Source organism: Schistocerca americana, chromosome 10, assembly GCF_021461395.2.
Source record: "Schistocerca americana isolate TAMUIC-IGC-003095 chromosome 10, iqSchAmer2.1, whole genome shotgun sequence".
NCBI lineage: Eukaryota > Metazoa > Arthropoda > Insecta > Orthoptera > Acrididae > Schistocerca > Schistocerca americana.
This window is the reverse complement of record NC_060128.1, coordinates 178,056,706-178,078,497: the sequence shown is the minus strand read 5'-3', so window position 1 is coordinate 178,078,497 and position 21,792 is coordinate 178,056,706. Positions and strand designations below refer to the sequence as shown.

At 43.0% G+C, this 21,792-nt stretch overlaps 1 protein-coding gene across 1 annotated transcript in view; it reads left to right on the top strand.

The window, feature by feature from the left end:
• LOC124552361 (suppressor protein SRP40) overlaps window positions 1-21,792 on the top strand; it is a 305,872-nt gene that overhangs the window by 251,596 nt on the left and 32,484 nt on the right. Inside the window, exons 4-5 of the mRNA XM_047126627.1 lie at window positions 9,534-9,605; window positions 21,078-21,319. Of these exons, the coding sequence (XP_046982583.1) occupies window positions 9,534-9,605; window positions 21,078-21,319 (314 nt within the window). The remainder of the gene's footprint in view (window positions 1-9,533; window positions 9,606-21,077; window positions 21,320-21,792) is intronic.

The following is a 21,792-nucleotide window of genomic DNA, read 5'->3' as shown; positions in this document are numbered from 1 at the left end:
TTTAGCAACTTCGCTAATGTGACGCCATCGCAATACTGTACGAGGTTAAACAAAAGCACGGTTTCCGCTTATTTTTATGTTTCTGATCTGGTGAATCTAATAACACATGTTCCAGACCAGGGGCGGTTCTAGAAGTCGGTCTAGGGGGGGGGGGGGCTATTTGGGGGAGGGGGGGAGGGGGAGTTGTGGGAGTGGAATATCGCTTAACAAAAGGAGAGTTGGGGTCCTCCGCCGACAACCTGGAAAAATTTGGTGTTGCTTAAAGTAGTTTTTGGTAACTGTTTTGGAGTTCAGGGTAAAAGAAACTTATTTTCACACGGGAGATTTTATAAATTACATAAACCATGAAAAAGGTCAATTTACAACAAATATGTTTTCATTAATTTTCTGGATACAGAAGATGCCATGAATGCAAAAACTTGAACTTGACATGAATATAAAAAAAATCTGTAACAAAATTCTGTATAGTTCCGTCTTCTGCCCAATTTGTCGTGTTCATTCGCCTCTGTTTCTTTTTACTGAATATGACAATGATATTTTCAATGTCCGTATCTCTTTCTTTATGGATATTTGCAAGAAGCCAATTCATTTAGTCTCACTTGCCCCCTTGTGTACGCAAATATGTCTTTATTCGTCTCAAAGTAGAGAAGCTTCGTTCAGGAGTGCTTTTGGTGACTGGAATGGTCCCAAATATTTGAAGTAAAACATATACATTTGGGAAAAACTGCTTTTCGCATTTCTTTAATGATTCAGTTACTGTTTCATGTCTTTTACTTCCATCAACCCACTTTTCTTCCATAGTTACAGCTCTCCTTTCATTAAAAGCAAAGAACTCTCCAAAAACTGTTCATATTTCTCGGATGCCTGGATCACTTCATCCCCACTGTATTTTAAACAGTATGCAGGAATAAGACCTTCAAGTGGTAATATGGCGCGAAAATCTTGGGGAAATCTTGTTTCTAGCTCGGCAATAAAACGATCCACAACAGGTAAAAATACTGTTTGCCTGACGTATTCCTCGGCGTTTGAAGCAGGAACGTTGTCTCTTTTGGTTTGTGTTGAAATAGTTCTTGGCATTGCTATTACACTTCGAACATCTTCTGCCAGTTTAACAGCGTCTTCAAAAATACTTCCGAATTCTATTTCAGAATCCATCCTTATATTACTGAACCCCTCAAGCACATCATTGACATGATTTAAGGCTGTTGTTAAATCCATTTTAGGACTTTGGAGCTGTTCGCTTAGTCTTAAAGAGAAGCAATATGCTGCAGTTGCTAAAGCTATTACGAAGTCTCCTCTTCGGACAGCAGAACTAAACATACAAGCTTTACTAGCCGTTTCTTCGTTGGTTTCACGACCACTTGAAAATTCGTCAAGCAAGGTCACGACCGGGACAAATAGCTCCTTGAAAGTAATAAGGCTATCGTGTCTTTCCACCCATATTGTTGGACACATTGCCTTTAACTTTGTTTTCTTTAACCCTGTGAACGGTAGTCGTGATATAGCTTTCTCTAGGGAACTTTTTCTGTTTGCAGAGGCAAACAAGAATGCTGAAACTGATCCTACAGTTCTAATCATATTTATAACTATTGGAGTATCACAAGACTTCAAAATGCACAAGTTCAAAGAGTTGCTAAAACAGTGGGTATAAACAGCCAACGGTTGTTTACTTAAAATAAGAGCTGTAACTCCTTTAAATCTCCCAGCCATGTTTGAGCCACCATCATAACCCTGTCCACAAAGATACTGATAGCTCAGCCCCAGTGTCTTGAGTTCTTCATCGATGGCTTCTGCAATAGAAGTGCCAGTAATTGATTTAAGCTCAGTAAAACCCATAAAGTCTTCTTTGGTAACAAAGGTCTCGTGTCCATATACCTAATACAAAATGTCATCTGTTCCGTAGTGGTAACATCAGTTGTTTCATCACACATAATGCTAAAAAATTTTGCCTTTTTCACATATTTCGATATTGACGAGCGAATAGCGTCACCAATGCAATGTATCACTTCGTTTTGGACTGTGTTACTTATCATAGAACTGTTTTGGCCACATGTACTGAAATGATGTTTTAAATCTTCATCTCCAGCATCCACACAAAAAGCCAAAAGACAAATACTCAATGTTTTCCCTGTAGAAGATCAGTTTTTTTTCTTCCTTTATCTGAGGAATTAAACCATGATCACGATGTCCTCGTAAAGGTAGGTTATTTCTAGCACACAGGACTATAGTTTTTATAATAGGCCTCAAGCGTTTCCGGTTTTCTTCAATAACTGAAGATTTCGTGGTACTGAGGACAACGGTAATAATTTTTTTCTTGATTCCATAGACTTGGTCAACTCTGTGGCCTCCTGCATGGAAAATTTGTGATATTTTGTGTTTTCATGATGAAGAAGATCTTCCGTAGTCTTTTTGTATTTGACCAATGGTTCTTTTACCAGTGTTTTCAACGCCTATAAAAATAAATTAAAAATGTCTTAGGTAACGAATTAAATAAAGAAAAATAGTGCAAACATCAAACCTTGTAAGCACTCGAAATATTAGCAACATAGAAATTTTTGCTGAAAAATCAAGCCTGATAACTATTTGAATAATTGTGTTTGTGTATCTGAAGTGTTTCCGATTAAAAACGACACCTACAAGTTATTTATGTTTTTTACGAAGCCAGTTAAAGGTTTCAATTATTTAGAATAATGGAAAGCTGTAATAAGTATGTGAGAGCCGATTCCGGCAACTGAAGGAGAAAACAGAACACATGCAGCACATAATCCACCACGTAACATTTTAATGTACGAAAGCCAGTTGTACTGGCTCATCCATTCATCCTTAAATCTTGGTTTTTGCTTCCCTTATAACTGAGTAGGAAAAGAAAAGTTTGCAGGAGGCTTTCAAGTATTCTTTAAAAACTTAAGCTTCTCATCATCACGCAAGGCGACTTTAACAGCTCTTCCTATGTCATATGGGTCATAATATGTTTCAGTCCTTTCTGCTCTTTCTTCCTTCGAATTAAATACGCTTTAAATGTCAGTATTACGTACAAGTGGCTCAACAAAAAAGTATATAGCGTTACTGACAAATATAAACAATTTTAATTTATTATGACCACTAAAAAGTCAAAATTTGTCTTCCAAAACATTAACGTTACCCCATATCCCTCGGTCTTGCCCCCTCCCCCTACAAACATTCGTACGGGCGCCCTCGGTAAACAGTATTGAAATGGTCTTGTGTACTGATATGCTTAATGAAGGTACTAACTACAGGAATTCCGTACAATAATGACAAGAAAAAAAGTCTCAGAACAGTGAAGCAGTAAAGAATAAGAAAGCAGACAATAATGGCTACTACAGACAGTGTTTCATCTTCCAAATGTTACCGGCAGTCCGGAACAAGTGACTGCCGTCACCCGCCTTCTACCAATTCAGGACTGTCAAGTTACAGTTTACACACTGTAACTCTCATTTGTTTGTGAAACCAGTCCGTGAACGGTATTTAGGAGTCCAAAGGTAACTAAAATCTAAGTTTCTCTTAATTTAGTGGCCTTTGCCTGGAAGTTTTGTTTGCTAACGTTCCTTTAGAACCGCTTCAAACTTTAACACGACATTAGCGATCTATGTCAGTGAAGGTCGTTGATTGGTTCCGCCCTGTGCCATCAGTCGGTCGCAGTCAGATTAATAACAGCAAAACCACGAAAGATTCCGCATCACATTACTTACTGCAGGCCTACAATCTTTCTTCTAGTAGTCTGAAAAGCTTTTAGAAACTTCTGAAATGCTCTCACATGTTTATAGACTATTACTGAAAATTGGTTGATATTGTTGAGAAAGAAAGCTTTGAATAATTTGTAAGGTGACAGAATAATTGAAGGTCAATTTCGCACCTTAGATAAGAGATTAATATATCGTAACGGGAAGGTGAATATGACACCTAACTTAATTTGGCAGTAATGAGCAAATTTGCCTGCAAGTATGTTACGCAAAAGGGATGACACTCAATTGACGGTATCAACACACCGATCATGTAATGCATGTCTATGAGCGGAAGGTGAGACAAGCAGCGAGAGCAAACGTTTTGGTTTGGAAGCAATTGCGAGGAGAGGCGAAAGCCACACCACAGCATTTAGGGCACGTCCCAAAAAATTCAAATGGCTCTAAGCACTATGGGACTTAACATCTGAGGTCATCAGTGCCCTAGAACTTAGAACTACTTAAACCTAACTAACCTAAGGACATCACACACATCCCTGCCCGAGGCAGGATTCGAACCTGTGACTGTAGCAGCAGTGCCGTTCTGGAGTGAAGCGCCTAAAACCGATCGGCCACAGCGGCCGGCGAGTGCGTCCCAAGGCGGGAGTCAACGACAGACCGACCAGGTGACTCAGACGCCACTGGTCGAGAAAAAGCTGTGACACGGAGAACAGAAGAACCCAGGTGGGGAGACAGTTTGGCTACGAGAAAGACAAGACGGAAATTTTCGAAGACTCCTCTCTGAACAAGCATCAAGTGCAGAACGGTGTGCATAGTGCTCTGTACGATGCAGAGGAGAAATTTGTGTGAACACAGCTAGAAATTAGCTGTAGCATCGTTTAGCTCCAACAGTGGAGAAACGAACCAGCCAGTTAGTTGTTCTTCAGAGAACTGAGAGGGCATTATAATATGCACGCTGCTCCAGCCATGTGAGTGTATATCGAAATTTTACAAGTTTAGGGATGAGTACTTTTTTCTCACATAATGAGAAACATACGGAGAGTTTCTGCTGGGAAATTCAGCAAAGGTTTAATAAGTTTTTATAGGAATTTAGGAGGAAGAGAGCAGCCATGCATGTGATAGCTCATCACAGCTAAGATAAATACCGCGTGCAGATGTGAAAAAGTGTTGGTTCACCAGCTTGCGTCCACTGTAAACTCGAGCGAGCTTGGGTAATCTTTTGCTCAACTTGTCACAAAACTAATCGTCCTCCGTAGACATGATTGTCATCCTAAATATTACTGAACTTTGAACCGGAATCTGATGATTTATCATAGTACTAACCAACATCATAACGTAATTGTAAGAATAATTTTGTAAAGAAACTTTTAATTGAAATTTAATTTTGTTGTGTTTACGATTAGTTACATTTCAGAGGACAAGATGCAGCATTTTCACAACTGTCTTAACATTGTCACATTGTAAGCTGTGTAAAAGCGTGTATATCTGTGAAAGTTTGCAACATTAAGCAAATGTCATTACAGCATACAGAGTTGTGTTCTCAGTCACAGAATAAGCAACCAGTATCTCACATCTTACAAATTTTGTCGATATTATTAATATCAAAAATACATATGGCCGGCTTTAGTAAAAAAAATATACGACAATAAAGTGAAACTTCCTGGCAGATTAAAGCTGAGTGCCGTACCGAGACTCGAACTCGGGACCAGTTTTAATCTGCCAGGAAGTTCCATATCAGTGCACACTCCGCTGCAGAGTGAAAATCTCATTCTGGAAACAACAATAAAGTGTTATTTTTCAGTAAAAATTAATTAAATAATGCTGGTTTGTGCAGAAAATATTTTACCTCTTTATAGACGAATGGCATCTTTAAAAATTGACGCCACTTTTTATGTTTTCTACCAGTTGTATTCTTACCGTTAGTTATCGATTAAACGTAATAGAGCTAATCTTCCTTAATTAAACTAATAACTACTAGTAAAAAATCTCAGTAACATGAAGGAAGTATTATTTAAAATTAAGAAGATATGACGTTTTGTGTTGTCGAAACTGTAGACTCTAGATGCACAAGCCTGTGACGCTTCCAATTCTGTAGCGCAAGCTTCAGATTCCTTGCGAGAGTTTTTCGCCCTACGCTCAGGTTTTCCAAAACAATCCGTTAGCTTGCGATTCATTGCAGCAACGTCTTTAATCACTCACCCAAATCTCTAACACACTATTATTTCAGAAAAAAAATTGACACTTCACGACGCATGATTCGGGCACACTACTCAGCTACACACTTCAGTAATATCAGTAATCGTACTCGGAAAACAAGTGTTCGCTGACAGCGCGTGGAAGAGTTGAAAGGACAACCGACTGTTTTTAACAATCGATTGGTCAGTCGATTGTTTTTTCATCCAGTCGGTTTCTTCACTCGGTTGCAGCCGTTACATGAATTTTACACTCGGTTTCCGGGTTTGAGTTATTTTATTTACATTCTCTTTCGGACTTTTCAGCTATCGTATCAACTTTTGGTTGGTTTTTAAAATTCAATATCAGATACTGCCCCGTAAATTTCTGTATGAACCATCACCTTTTAACACGTTTCTGAAATATCTGTGGTCAAAGTTGTAAAGATCGTTTTGGAACACCCTGTATTTTTCTTACTTCTTTATTGAGATAATGAGAAGCCGCCACCAATCGGCGATCGTATACACGCGACGTCACCCCGCTCGCCAGACAACTGAATAATTTGAATATCATTTGCCTTCTACTCATTGAGCTGTATTAAAACGGACTTAATTTACGTTCATATTCCTTACTACAAACGCGTACTACGTTTAAAGAGATGGGTCCTGGATAAACTGACTAAACCAGAGGTTGTACAGGGTTTCAGGGAGAGCATAAGGGAACAATTGACGGGAATGGGGGAAAGAAATACAGAAGAAGAATGGGCAGTTTTGAGGGGTGAAGTAGTGAAGGCAGCAGAGGACAAAGTAGGTACAAAGATGAGGGCTACTAGAAATCCTTGGGTAACAGAAGATATAGTGAAAATAATTGATGAAAGGAGAAAATATAAAAATGCAGTAAATGAAGCAGGCAAAAAGGAATACAAACGTCTCAAAAATGAGATCGACAGGAAGTGCAAAATGGCTAAGCAGGGATGGCTAGAGGACAAATGTAAGGATGTAGAGGCTTATCTCACTAGGGGTAAGATAGATACTGCCTACAGGAAAATTAAAGAGACCTTTGGATAAAAGAGAGCCACTTGTATGAATATCAAGAGCTCAGATGGAAACCCAGTTCTAAGCAAAGAAGGGAAAGCAGAAAGGTGGAAGGAGTATATAGAGGGTCTATACAAGGGCGATGTACTTGAGGACAATATTATGGAAATGGAAGAGGATGTAGATGAAGATGAAATGGGAGATATGATACTGCGTTAAGAGTTTGACAGAGCACTGAAAGACCTGAGTCGAAACAAGGCCCCGGGAGGACACAACATTCCATTAGAGCTACTGACAGCCTTGGGAGAGCCAGTCCTGACAAAGGTCTACCATCTGGTGAGCAAGATGTATGAGACAGCCGAAATACCCTCAGACTTCAAGAAAAATATAATAATTCCAATCCCAAAGAAATCAGGTGTTGACAGATGTGAAAATTACCGAACTATCAGTTTAATAAGCCACAGCTGGAAAATACTAACACGAATTATTTACAGACGAAAGGAAAAACTGGTAGAAGCCGACCTTGGAGAAGATCAGTTTGGATTCCGTAGAAATACTGGAACACGTGAGGCAATACTGACCTTACGACTTATCTTAGAAGAAAGATTAAGGAAAGGCAAACCTACGTTTCTAGCATTTGTAGACTTAGAGAAAGCTTTTGACAATGTTGACTGGAATACTCTCTTTCAAATTCTGAAGGTGGCAGCGGTAAAATACAGGGGGCGAAAGGCTATTTACAATTTGTACAGAAACCAGATGGCAGTTATAAGAGTCGAGGGGTATGAAAGGGAAGCAGTGGTTCGGAACGGAGTGAGACAGGGTTGTAGCCTATCCCCGATGTTATTCACTCTGTATATTGAGCAAGCAGTAAAGGAAACAAAAGAAAATTCTGAGTAGGTATTAAAATCCGTGGAGAAGAAATAAAAACTTTGAGGTTCGCCGATGACATTGTAATTCTATCAGAGACAGCAAAGGACCTGGAAGAGCAGTTGAACGGAATGGACAGTGTCTTGAAAGGAGGGTATAAGATGAAAATCAACAAAATCAAAACGCGCATAATGGAATGTAGTCGAATTAAGTCGGGTGATGCTGAGAGAATTAGATTAGGAAATGAGACACTTAAAGTAGTAAAGGAGTTTTGCTATTTGGGGCAAAATAACTGATGATAGTCGAAGTAGAGAGGATGTAAAATGTAGACTGTCAATGGCAAGGAAAGCGTTTCTGAAAAAGAAAAATTTGTTAACATCGAGTATAGATTTAAATGTCAGGAAGTCGTTTCTGAAGATATTTGTATAGAGTTTAGTCATAGTTTAGACAAGAAGAGAATAGAAGGTTTCGAAATGTGGTGCTACAGAAAAATGCTGTAGATTAGACGGGTAGATCACGTAACTAATGAGGAGGTATTGAATAGGATTGGGGAGAAGAGAAATTTGTGGCCCAACTTGACTTGAAGAAGGGACCGGTTGGTAGGACATGTTCTGAGACATCGAGGGATCACCAATTTAGTATTGGAGGGTAGCGTGGAGGGTAAAAATAGAAGAGGGAGACCAAGAGATGAATACACTAAGCAGGTTCAGAAGGATGTAGGCAGCAGTAGGTACTGGGAGATGAAGAAGCTTGCACAGGATAGGGTAGCATGGAGAGCTGCAACAAACCAGTCTCGGGACTGAAGACCACAACAACAACAACAAGACGCCCATTTTAAGTTAAATGATATTTATTGGTTTGGATAGCAAGCTGTTTGCCGCTCTTATTCTTTTGTTAAAATGTGTTTGAAATACATTGCAACCCATATTGCTACCTAATTACAAGAGAAAATGAATGAATCTGTTGAACTAATACAGTCGCTGAAGTCATTTTATCCAGTATGAAGTGGTAGTCCATTAAGGGGGTGGGGGGGGCTATAGCCCCCATAGCCCCCCCTCCCCTTGCCACCGTCACTGTTCCAGACGCGTATCTGCAGTAGCTTTCCACAACATCCAGAGAAGCAAAGATGTAACTTCGCAAAGTTTTTAATTTGTTAATTACTTGGCCCAATTTGCTTTTTAAATTCCCGACAACTGCAAAAATTTTTCAACAGAAGTTGAAAAGAATTCAATTTTAGAAAAACGTTGACTGAAGCTGTATGAATGTGTCAGATAATCTGCTTTCATTAATACCTTAGCACACGTGAAATCATGTTAAACCGAAAAAAAACAAAGCTCAGTGTGAAGGAATTTGTACCGGTTGTTAGGCAGGTGGTCCTAATGTTCCGGCTGAGCAGTGTAGAGTCGCAATGGAACCGTACACGAGCAACACCAGAGGAGCTTCCAGGTTCGTATCTCCGCCCAACACGCAGTTCAGATCTGTAAACAGGTTTGAATATTAGAGAAATCGACGATGATACAAAGACAAGAACGGGCAGTAGTTTCTACAGACTCCCCCTAGCCGCCAACAAATAACACTCATAAAAAGAGACATATCGTACCTTACTAAGATATCTTCTCTGCCCAATGCCCCTAAATCCACATAGATGCTATCTATGGCCGCAGCTTCCTATAAAAATGTTCACAATATTTCAATAAGTTCCTACTGGAGTCCGGAAAGCATTTTTCCTTAACTGGCCCGTGCGTGTTTTCTGTTTCAGTTCTGCAGTATGAGCCAAACAACGCAGCCGCCAAAGAGTTCTACCCACTGATCGTCGAGAAGATCCAGCTCAGTAAGTACTGCAAACTTTTACTGCAGACTCTACCCTTCGTTATACTTTTTTCAGCCGCATCTTTCGCTTTGGTAAATACAAAGCAACACCATATCTCTGGGGTTAATGGGAAGCGACGTCATGCTGAATGGTACAACAAAAAAGAAGTAAACAGAAAATAAAATAAATGACATTAGAGAATATTTTCTTCGATTTGGTTAATGCCGTCCTGGATATCTTCCTATCGTATCGTATCGCGATTCAAACTTTCACGAACATTGTCGACTAACTCATTTCACCACGCATACTGTGTACTGCCCATTCCAACAGCAAGTTTATCCCTTTACAACACGTCCAACTTGTATCCCCCATATTCTTGCCAGTTTTTTATACAGCTCTCTTCCGTCGTGCGTTCTTATCTGACCGTAGTACTTACTACGCGTGTCCACTTACCGTATTTTACCGACTATAAGTCGCACTTATTTCTTCGAAAAATTACCACCAACATTCAGGTGCGTTTATACTCCAAATTAATACAAAAACGTCCAGTGTTGGATTTAAAATTCCCGCCAGTCTCAAAAATGGCCAAATACACACATAAAAAAAAGTTATCCATCAGCCCGGTTCCAAAAACTGCTCAAGCGGGACGTTGACTGTGGTTATTGTATCACAGACACTGTCCCTCTGATTGTTCAGAGGTGTCGCTAAACCGACCCTAAGGTGTAAACAACCATGGATGAGCAGCGCCTATTAGACGGAGGGGGGCCGACAGCCGATCAGTTCCAGTCATTCCACCAGGAAGGAGGCACAGGGCTCGTATTGTCTGTAGTTCAACCATGCTTAGACGGTCAATAGCGCGGTTCGATAGCGTTCGCATTGTTACTTTGTGTCAGAAACGGCTCTCAACAAGGGAAGTGTGCAGGAATCGGAGTGAACGAAAGCGATGTTGTTCGGACATGGAGGAGATACAGAGAGACAGGAACTGTCGATGACATGCCTCGCTCAGGTTGCCCAAGGGCTACTACTGCAGTGGATGACCGCTACCTACGGATTATGGCTCGGAGGAACGCTGACGGGAACGCCACCATGTTGAATAATGCTTTTCTTGCAGCCACAGGACGTTGTGTTACGACTCAAACTGTGCGCAATAGACTGCATGATGCGAAACTTCACTTGCGACGTCCATGGCGAGGTTCATCTTTGGAACCACGTCACCATGCAGCGCGGTACAGAAGGGCCCAACAACACGCCGAATGGACCGCTCAGGATTGGCAGCACGTTCTCTTCACCGATGAGTGTCGCATATGCCTTCAACCAGACAATCGTCAGACACGTGTTTGGAGGCAACCCGGTCACGCTGAACGCCTTAGACACACTGCCCAGCGAGTGCAGCAAGGTGGAGGTTCCCTGACGTTTTCGGTGGATTTATGCGGTGCCGACTTACGCCGCTGGTGGTTATGGAAGGCGCAATAACGGCTGTGCGATACGCGAATGCCATCCTCCAACTAATAGTGCAACAATATCGGCAGCATATTGGCGAAGCATTCGTCTTCACAGACGACAATTCGCGACCCCATCGTGCACATCTTGTGAATGACTTCGTTCAGGATAACGATATCGCTAGACTAGAGTGGCCAGCATGTTCTCCAGACGTGAACCCTATCCAACATGCCTGGGATAGATTGATAAGGGCTGTTTATGGATGACGTGACCCACCAACCACTCTGAGGGATCTAGGCCGAATCCCCGTTGAGGAGTGGGACAATCTGGACGAACAATGCCTTGATGAAATTGTGGATAGTATGCCACGACGAATATAGGCGAGCATCAATGCAAGAGGACCGGCTACTGGGTATTAGAGGTACCGGTGTGTACAGCAGGCTGGACCACAACCTCTGAAGGTCTCGCTTTATGGTGGTACAACAAGCAATACGTGGTTTTCATGAGCAATAAAAAGGGCGGAAATGATGTTTATGTTGATCTCTATTCCAATTTTCTGTACAGGTTCCGGAACTCTCTAACTGAGGTGATGCAAAACTTTTTTTGATGGGTCCATTTGATGCCGCGGGAAACCTATCTCTATCCAGCTATCCAGCAACAGTGGATTCAACTGGCAAGAGCAGTGCGCCGATGCGACGAACGTGAGTTGCGGGGATTCACAAGCTTGCTAACATTGTCTCCCTCCCCCCTGCCATCACGAACCCAGACGTCAGTCTAACCTCTGATGCAATATTACAGTCTACGGTGCCAGTAAACGTGAACTGAAAGTGATTTGTGTTATCGATAGGAGTACAATATTTTTGTCAGTAGCTAGCTTCGTAACGGAAAAAATAAAATGTATTCACATGATGCCAGCTGTACCGTATTCCGAGAGGACTTACTTCACAATTGCAACCTCTTGATGTCTCGATAAATAAATCATTTAAAATGTATATGAGAGAGGAACTGAACAAATGGATGATGCATGAAACACTACATGGCTTCACGTCGAAGTGAGCTTTAAAACGACGTGCAATCAAAGGAGTGTGTCAGTGGATAAAACAGTCGTAGTGTAGATTGAGAGAAGACATTGTCAGATCTTTGAAGAAGTGTAGTGTAAGTAACGCTTTCGATGGCAGTGAGCCTACCTACACTAAAGCCGTCGGCACACGGACCGTGCTGTCTAACGTTAAAGCTGAGCGTGCCAAGTTCAACGTGCTGCTGAACGCTCAGGAATGATGTGACTTGTGCATACGGTACGTGGGCCCCAACGTGGTATACGCGATCGCAACACACTCCAGCGGCAGTTTGAGGGATGTTTCTAGTTCGTAAATCACACTGTTTACTCAACGGGCGCCCGTAAAATTCCCAAGTTAGCTCTATTAAAAAGCACATTTTCTCCATCTTCCACGAAAAGGAAAGTACCGTGTTCAATGAATAAGAACACAGGCTTATAAAAGTTCCATTACAAACAGTGCGGTACAAACTTGCAATACTTCTCCGCATAAGATAAACATTATTTCATCATTCCCACATTTTAGTAAAACCCCAAGGTCAGTCTTACTTGATCATTGTTCCTACCCAGTAGCAGAATCTTTGCAACATGTGAATTACGAAGCGTAAAAGAAAAAGGAGCAAAATATCTTTATACAAGTAGCGCAAGCTGACCTGTAGATTAAGCCAATCGAACACAGTCACCCTTCAAAAAAAGGTGAACCCATATTTACATAACATCAAATATTATAGTATATACTTATATTAAAATAATAATAAAGCGTCAGAACTTAATAAAAACGGGAATGTTAGGGAAAAACAAATTGGAAGTGTCAAGACGCGCACCACCACTCCAACAAACAACTCTTTATAAGACAGGGACGCTATTCATTACACTAAACCAACAACACACTCTTTTCATGTAATCATAATATATTACCCTTGCTGAAAACCTTAATCGTAGATATATTACTGATTGAAATTTGATTACAACAAATTGTACCAAGAACAATGCGTTTTGGGTGGATCTTTAGCGTGTCGCTGACTTCAAACAGCCTACTCTCATAATACGCACGTTACAATAATTCTCTTGCCACGAATATGATGTGTCTCATTATTTTATTGGAACGAATCACAAATGTAACAACGGGTTTTCCAGTGATTCTCAATTTGCTGGTGCTCAGAAATGGCATATGTACATATGGGCTGGAAATGAATGCCAATATGGCGCCTCACAACTCTGTGCTGAAGGGAGATGGCGTGCGTGTGACGTAGGTGGCGTTGTGACAGCTCATTGGTCAACGCTCAGACGCACACTCAGAATATCTGACATGCCAGACATTGCTCTGCAAGTTCGGAAAGACTCCCCCATGTGCTGTTCCACGCTATGACGTCAGAATCTCGGAACGCTCAACGCTCAACGTTCGGATGCACGGTCCGTGTGCTGACTGCTTAAGGTGACAAAAGCCGTAGCATAGCGGTGAGCACATTTGCAGATGGCGTTGGTATCTTTGGAGTGCGTACTGTAAGACCTACGGTACACACACCATCAGATTATTTGAATTGTCGCTCTAACGAAGTAGGCGAGTGTCAGCAATATGTCTCGTGGTCTTATTGTGGCATGTTTATCTTCTGCCGTTAGGTCAGACGATAGAAACGCCACTTGTACGCTTGTAGTAGCAGATTGACGGTGACCAACTTTAAACAGAACTTGATTAATATTCATACACATTTATTAAAATAATAAAAAGCATAGACATTACGTAACTTGATTCTGGATGCTGTTTACAATTGACAATCTGAAGTTCCTTTGGTCTTGGTACGTTAATCTTATTCTCACATATCTCTGATACTAGACAAAGTGTCTATACATTTATCTTCATGGCTATGTACAGGAATATGATAATCTTCTTAGGTTCAGACTGAAACTTGACTATAGAATGGTACAGACTAATGCAGACTGACTAATCGGAGCTCTGTACACTTGTTATAATACCTCACACATTCAGGTATCACTGCGTGAGTGTGATCCACGAGGAGAAAAGGTTATACGTTAGCAGCAATCTCATTGGCTGCGTGACATATTAATACGTGGATCGGCGGAAGCAGAATTTGGTCCGTCTCTAAGGCAGCGCCATCTCGTAGTGCGGAGATGGACAAGCACTTCGCCTGAGCTGTTGTGCTTAGCGGGGCGCGCTCTAGTGGGAAAGTTGTGTACGCGCTGACTACGCGGAACTATGTACACAACAGTATCACATACACAACGTATAAAAGGGCAGTGTATTGGTGCAGCTGTCCATTTGTACTCAGGTAAATCACGTGAAAAGATTTCCAACGTGATTATGGCCGCATAATGGGAATTTTTAGACTTTAAACGGGGAATAGTAGTTGGCGTTAGATGCATCAGAGATTCCATCTCAAAAATCGTCACGCAATTCAATATTTCGCGATCAACAGTGTCAAGAATGTGCCGAGAATACCAGGAATTGCCTCTCACCGCGGACAACACAGTGGCCGACGGCCTTCAGTTAACGACCGACAGCAGCAGCATTTGAGTAGAGTTGTCGGTGCTACCAGACAAGCAACACTGCGTGAAATAACCGCAGAAATTTATGTGGTAAGTAAGACGAACGTATCCATCAGGGCAGTGCGGCGTAATTGGGCGTTAATGGGCTAAGGCAGCAGACGTCCGGTGTGATTGCATTTGGTAACAGGACGACATCGCCTGCAGCGCCTGTCCTGGGCTCGCTATCATATCGGTTGCATCCTAGACAAGTGTAAAACCGAGGCCTGGTCAGATGAGACCCCAATTCAGTTGGTAAAAGCTGATGGTGGGACTGGAGTGTGCCACAGACCTCACGAAGCCACGGACCCAAGTTGTCAACAAGGTACTGTGCAAGCAGGTGGTGGCTCCATAGTGGTGTCGGTCGTCTTTACGTGGAATGGATTGGGTTCTCCCGATGTTCGACTACTTGCAGACCATTTGCACCATTCATGGACGTCAAGCTGCCAACCAACGACGGAATTCTTATAGATGACAAAGCACCATGCCACTGGGCCATATCTGTTCGTGATTAGTAGGAAGAACATTCTTGACAATTCGGTCACTCATACCCCCAACATTAATACCATCAAACATTTGTGGGACATGATCGAGAGGTCAGTTCGTGCACAAAATCCTGCACCGGAAACACTTTTGCAGTTGTTGTTATGACCTTCAGTCCAGAGACTGGTTTGATACAGCTCTCCCTGTTGCTCTACCAACCGATCCCTTCTTCTAGTCAAGTTGTGCCATAAATTCATCTCTTCCCCAGTTCTGTTCAGCACCTCCTCATTAGTTACGTGATCTACACACCTAATCTTCACCAGGCCTCTGTAGCACCACATTTAGAAAGCTTCTATTGTCTTCCTGTCTAAACTATTTATCGTCCAGGTTTCACTTCCATACATGCTACACTCTATACAAATACCTTCAGAAACAACTTCCTGACACTTAAATCCATACTCGATGTTAACAAATTTTTCTTCTTCAGAAACGCTTTCCTTGCCATTGCCAGTCTACATTTTATATCCTCTACTTCGACCATCATCAGTTATTTTGCTCCCCAAATAGCAAAACTCCTTTACTACTTTAAATGTCTCGTTTCCTAATCTAATTCCCTCAGCATCACCCAATTTAATTCGACCACATTTCATTATCCTCGTTTTGCTTTTGTTGATGTTCATCATATATCCTCCTTTCAAGACACCGTCCATTCCGCCTGTTTACATATCTCTGTATTTGAATACACATGCTTATACCACTTTCTTTGGGGCTTCAGTGTAGCCGTTTGTTCTATCAGAATACGAGGAAAGGTTCCACTGTAATGGAGAAAGATAACCCTTTCCGTTTAGGTGCTGAATGTACCCACACCGAGTCAGTCCAGCTAAATATGCCACATGGCTGTTTGTTTGCCCAGAATATAAGGAAAGGCTCCATTGTGGATGGAGTAAGAAAATTCTGAGCCTACCCACATGGGGTGGATGTAGCTAAATATGCCACACGGCTGTTTGTTCACCCAGAATATGAGGGAGGATCCATTGTGCTGGAGACAGACAACTCTTCCTGACTAGGGCGCCTTACCTAGCCAGTGGTGTCTACCAGCTAAATGTACCACGCGACTGTTTGTTTACCCAGAATACAGGAGTGTGATTAGATTAGATTAGATTAGTTTTTCGTTCCATATATCCGTGCTGAGGAGATCCTCGTGGATGTCGACCATGTCATATTTTTTTTAAGCTGAAATAACAATACTAATAGTATGAGTATATACAATACATCATTTTTTTAAGCTGAAATAACAAAACTAACAGTATGAGTATATACAACACATCATTTGTTTCTATTAAAAAATTCGTCAATGGAGTAGAAGGAGTTGGCCACTAGTAGTAAGTCTTTCAGGCTCCTTTTAAACTGATCTTTATTTGTAACTAAACTTTTTATGTTTTCTGGCAAATTATTGAAGATGAGTGTTCCTGAGTAGTGGACCCCTTTTTGAACTAAAGTAAGTGCTTTTAAGTCCTTGTGCAGATCATTTTTGTTCCTGGTATTGTATGTATGAACTGAGTTGTTTGTTGGAAAAAGAGATATATTATTTAGGACAAATTTCATTAAGGAGTAAATATACTGAGAGGCAGTAGTTAGTATACCCAGTTCTTTGAAGAGGTTTCTACAGGACGTCTGTAAATTTACTCCACAAATAATACGTATTACACGCTTTTGGACTCCGAAAACTTTTGTTTGACTTGAAGAGTTACCCCAAAACATTATACCATATGACATTATCGAATGAAAGTACGCAAAGTATGCAAGCTTTTTCATTTTTATGTCGCCTATGTCTGCTAACACTCTAAATGAAATACAGATTTGTTAAGGCGTTTCTGCAGTTCTGTGGTGTGCTCCTCCCAACTGAATTTATAATCGAGTTGTAATCCCAGGAATTTAAGACTGTCAACCTCTTCTATCTGCTCTTCTTCATAATTTATGCATATGCTGGGTGGAAACCTCTTACAGGTTCTGAATTGCATATAGTGAGTCTTTTCGAAGTTTAATGTGAGTTGGCTTTAAACCATTTATTAATATCCATGAAAATATCATTAGCAGATCTTTCTAGAACTACACTCGACATAGTATTTACTGCAATACTTGTGTCATCTGCAAACAAAACGAACTCTGCTTCTGGCAGTGTAACTGATGAGAGATCATTAATGTGCACAAGAAAAAGCAATGGCCCTAAGATAGTTCCTTGTGGGACACTGACATGTCTGTGGAAGCAGAAGAAACTAACGATCAAAGTACGAAACAATTTATTGGACTGCTCAATTAACCAAAACAAATTCTCCAATTATAACACCAACACAAAACAGTAATCCGTCTTCGAATCACAACTACATACAAGAATAAGATAGAAAACAACTGAAATAACTTCCTACTAGTCCCCGCCAGAGACTTCTCCGATATACCAAGCCTAATGCAGAGAACAGCGACAAGATCCAAGCTGTGCTGCCGGGGCGGCAGCTATCCACGTCTGCTGGCGGTCGATGAACTGCCGATGTGCGTCCGAGCGCCGGCCTTTATAGCGCTTCGGCGGATGAGTACCTCGGAACTATTTTCCATCACGTGGTTTGACGTGTGAAAATAGTTCCGGGATCTGCAGCGATCTCATCCTTGTGTTTATGTGGGCCGGTAGTGGCCCATGGTGGCCGCTGGTGGCTTTGCTGTGGTGTTGTTGTTGTGGTTGTTGCTGTGGCCTTTCATCAATATTGCCTGTCGATTGTGTAGTGCAGGGGTCTCCAAACTACGGGCCGCGGGCCGAAACCGGCCCGCGAGGGCTGGCAAACCAGCCCGCGTTAGCTGGCCGGACATCCCTGGTATCCGGCCCGCCAAATATATGAGGAGGTGCCCATACTGCCAACAACTGATTATCGAGGCCTATCGTGACCAATACACCGTGACATTGTCGGAGCTCTATCTTTACAAAGCGGAAGGTCATGGTTAAACTTGTGGCTATCCACAATAAACAGACAGACCATACTCCGTGCGATAGGGAAAAAAACGGTTAACAGACTAGTATGGCGAAAACATTTTGAGTAAAAAAACTCTTTGCATTTTATTCTGCTCACGAGTCTGGTACAAGTCTTTCAAATGGACGCCACTTCGGCGACTATCCTTAGTAATCAATCATTGTGGAAGATGCTTCTTAAGCAAGGTTTCACTTTCTTTACGTATTTCGATTTTCAGATTTTCCTTGTCTCTTCGAATTCAAACTTTGAATTGTCCCACACCTACTAGTACAGCGAATAAAACACTAAAAAAAAACTCGTGAGACACTCGCAACATAGACACAGTCACGCAACAGAACTATCAAATGTATGCTCTGGCTCTGCTACTCCCTTTAAGACTACATAACTAAACTTATTGTTGCGCTGCTTGAAATAACAATGCGTTGACATACTCTACCTCTGTTACGTCTTGTAGTAATAGTGTTGCTAACAATGATTTTGCCGGCCGCGGTAGTCTAGCGGTTCTAGGCGTTCAGTCCGGAGCCGCGCGACTGCTACGGTCGCAGGTTCGAATCCTGCCTCGGGCATGGATGTGTGTGATGTTCTTAGGTTAGTTAGGTTAAAGTAGTTCTAAGTTCTAGGGGACTGATGATCATAGATGTTAAGTCCCATAGTGCTCAGAGCCATTTAACAATGATTTTCAGATTTCGTTAACTTTGCAGGACGCTTTCGTGAAGAATGTGCAGTGACATACTTTTTTGTCGGTGAAATTCGCCAGAACAAAATATTCCAGACATTCGGGCAGGTACGACCACCAATCAAAATTATGTAACCAAATAAAAACCGTAGTTCGTTTCCCACAACCTTAGATTTTTGCGATTTCATCTTTCCTTTAGCCTTACATTACACTGATCATGGAGTGCTATGGTTCTTTAATCCCTCTAGGTAGCTCTTGGCCCTTTTGACTTCGTGGAGGAATCAATGTGGCCTGCAGACTAAAACGTTTGGAGATCCCTGGTGTAGTGCTTCGGTGTGCCTGCGAAGGCGGGCAACCCGCGGCTGCAGGCTGTCAGTTTGGTTGCTGATACATTAGGCGCCATGATGTCTGGTGGAGAATGCCACAGCAGACACCACATGCAATTTCTTCCCATTCTGATGATGACTGATGACTTAATTCACTAGTCCCTTGCACTGACACCCTTTGTTTCCTGTTAGCGAGGTATGACTTGAACCATTTTGCAGCACTGCCCGTGACACCATAGAATTCTACACTACTGGCCATTAAAATTGCTACACCAAGAAGAAATGCAGATGATAAACGGGAATTCATTGGACAAATATATTATACTAGAACTGACATGTGATACCATTTTCGCGCAATTTGGGTGAATAGATCCTGAGAAATCAGTACCCAGAACAACCACCTCTGGCCGTAATAACGGCCTTGATACGCCTGGGCATGTGATACCATTTTCGCGCAATTTGGGTGAATAGGTCCTGAGAAATCAGTACCCAGAACAACCACCTCTGGCCGTAATAACGGCCTTGATACGCCTGGGCATTGAGTCAAACAGAGCTCGGATGGCGTGTACAGGTACAGCTGCCATTGCAGCTTCAACACGGTACCACAGTTAATCGAGAGTAATGACTGGCGCACTGTGACGAGCCAGTTGCTCGTCCACCATCGACCAGACGTTTTCAATTGGTGAGGGATCTGGAGAATGTGCTGGCCAGGGCAGCGGTCGAACATTTTCTGTATCCAGAAAGGCCCGTACAGGACCTACAACATTCAGTCGTGCATTATCCTGCTGAAATGTAGCGTTTTGCAGGGATCGAATGAAGGGTAGAGCCACGGGTCGTAACACATCTGAAATGTAACGTCCAGTGTTCAAAGTGCCGGCAATGCAAACAAGAGGTGGCAGAGACGTGTAACCGGTGGCACCCCATACCATCACGCCGGGTAATACGTCAGTATGGCGATGACGAATACACGCTTCCAATGTGCGTTTACCGCGATGTCGCCAAACGCGGATGCGACCATCATGATGCTGTAAAGAGAACCTGGCTTCATCCGAAAAAATGACGTTTTGCCATTAGGTTCGTCGTTGAGTACACCATCGCAGGCGCTCCTGTCTGTGATGCAGCGTCAAGGGTAACCGCAGCCACGGTCTCCGAGCTGATAGTCCGTGCTGCTGCAACCGTCGTCGAACTATTCGTGAAGATGGTTGTTGTCTTGCAAACGTCCCCATCTGTTGACTCAGGGATCGAGACGCGTCTGCAAGATACGTTACAGCAATTCGGATAAGATGCCTGTCATCTCGACTGTTAGTAATGCGAGGCCGTTTGGATCCAGCACGGCGTTCCGTATTACCCTCCAGAACCCACCGATTCCATATTTTGCTAACAGTCACTGGATCTCGACCAACGCAAGCATCAATGTCGCGATACGATAAACCGCAACCGCGTTAGGCTACAATCCGACCTTTATCAAAGTCGGAAACGTGATGGTACGCATTCCTCCTCCTTAGACGAGGCATCACAACAACGGTTTACCCGGCAACGCCGGTCAACTGCTGTTTGTGTATGAGAAATCGGTTGGAAAATTTCCTCATGTCAACACGTTGTAGGTGTCGCCACCGGCGCCAACGTTGTGTGAATGCTCTGAAAAGCTGATCATTTGCGTATCACAGCATCTTCTTCCTGTCGGTTAAATTTCGCGTCAACTTCATGGTGTAGCAGTTTTAATGGCCAATAGTGTATAAGAAGGGGCAAGTCACTGTGTGCATCGTAAAGGCATGCCACCTCTCATGCCACACGGCTGTTTGTTCACCCAGAATATGAGGAAGGATCCATTGTGCTGGAGGCAGACAACCCTTTCTTACTAGGGCGCTTTACCTAGCCATTGGGGTCGAGCAGCTAAATATACCACGCGACTGTCTGTTTACCCAGAGTATAGGGGTGTGCGGCACGTGTTCGCAGTGGAAGCCGCGAGCCTGGACAGCAGCAACGGGAACAGCGGCGAAGGCGAGGACGACGACAACGGCAACCACGTGAGCTCGGGGGCGGCGCTGACCGGGGGCGGCTGCAGCTCCAGCAGCTCCAGCAGCAGCGTCCACTCGGAGGAGGAGGGCCGCGCCTCGGGCTGCAGCCACTCCGAGGGCGACTCGGACGCCACCACGGCCAGCTACTCCAGCCTGGAGGACGACGACGCCGCCGCCGCCGCAGACCGCGACAACGGCAACGACGGCGCCGCCGCCCCCGCCGCCGCCGCGCTCGCCCCCGGCCTCGGCCCCACGCCCGCCTTCCAGGTGCGTCGCGCGGCAGCCCGCCATTTAACTGAAGAGTTCGATTCCACTTGTATTTACTAACGAGGGAACCTCCCCATCGCACCCCCCTCAGATTTAGCTAGAAGTTGGCACAGTGGATAGACCTTGAAGAACTGGACACAGATCGATCGAGAAAACAGGAAGAAATTGTGTGGAACTATGAGAAAAATAAACAAAATATACAAACTGAGTAGTCCATGCGCAAGATAGGCAACATCAAGGATAGGGGAGCTCAGGAGCGTCGTGGTCCCGTGGTTAGCGTGAGCAGCCGTGAAACGAGAGGTCCTTGGATGGATCAACAACGAACTGAAACGGGTGTCTTTCGACGTCCGCCCAGAGCGGATACAACGAACAAAACGAGATTCTTT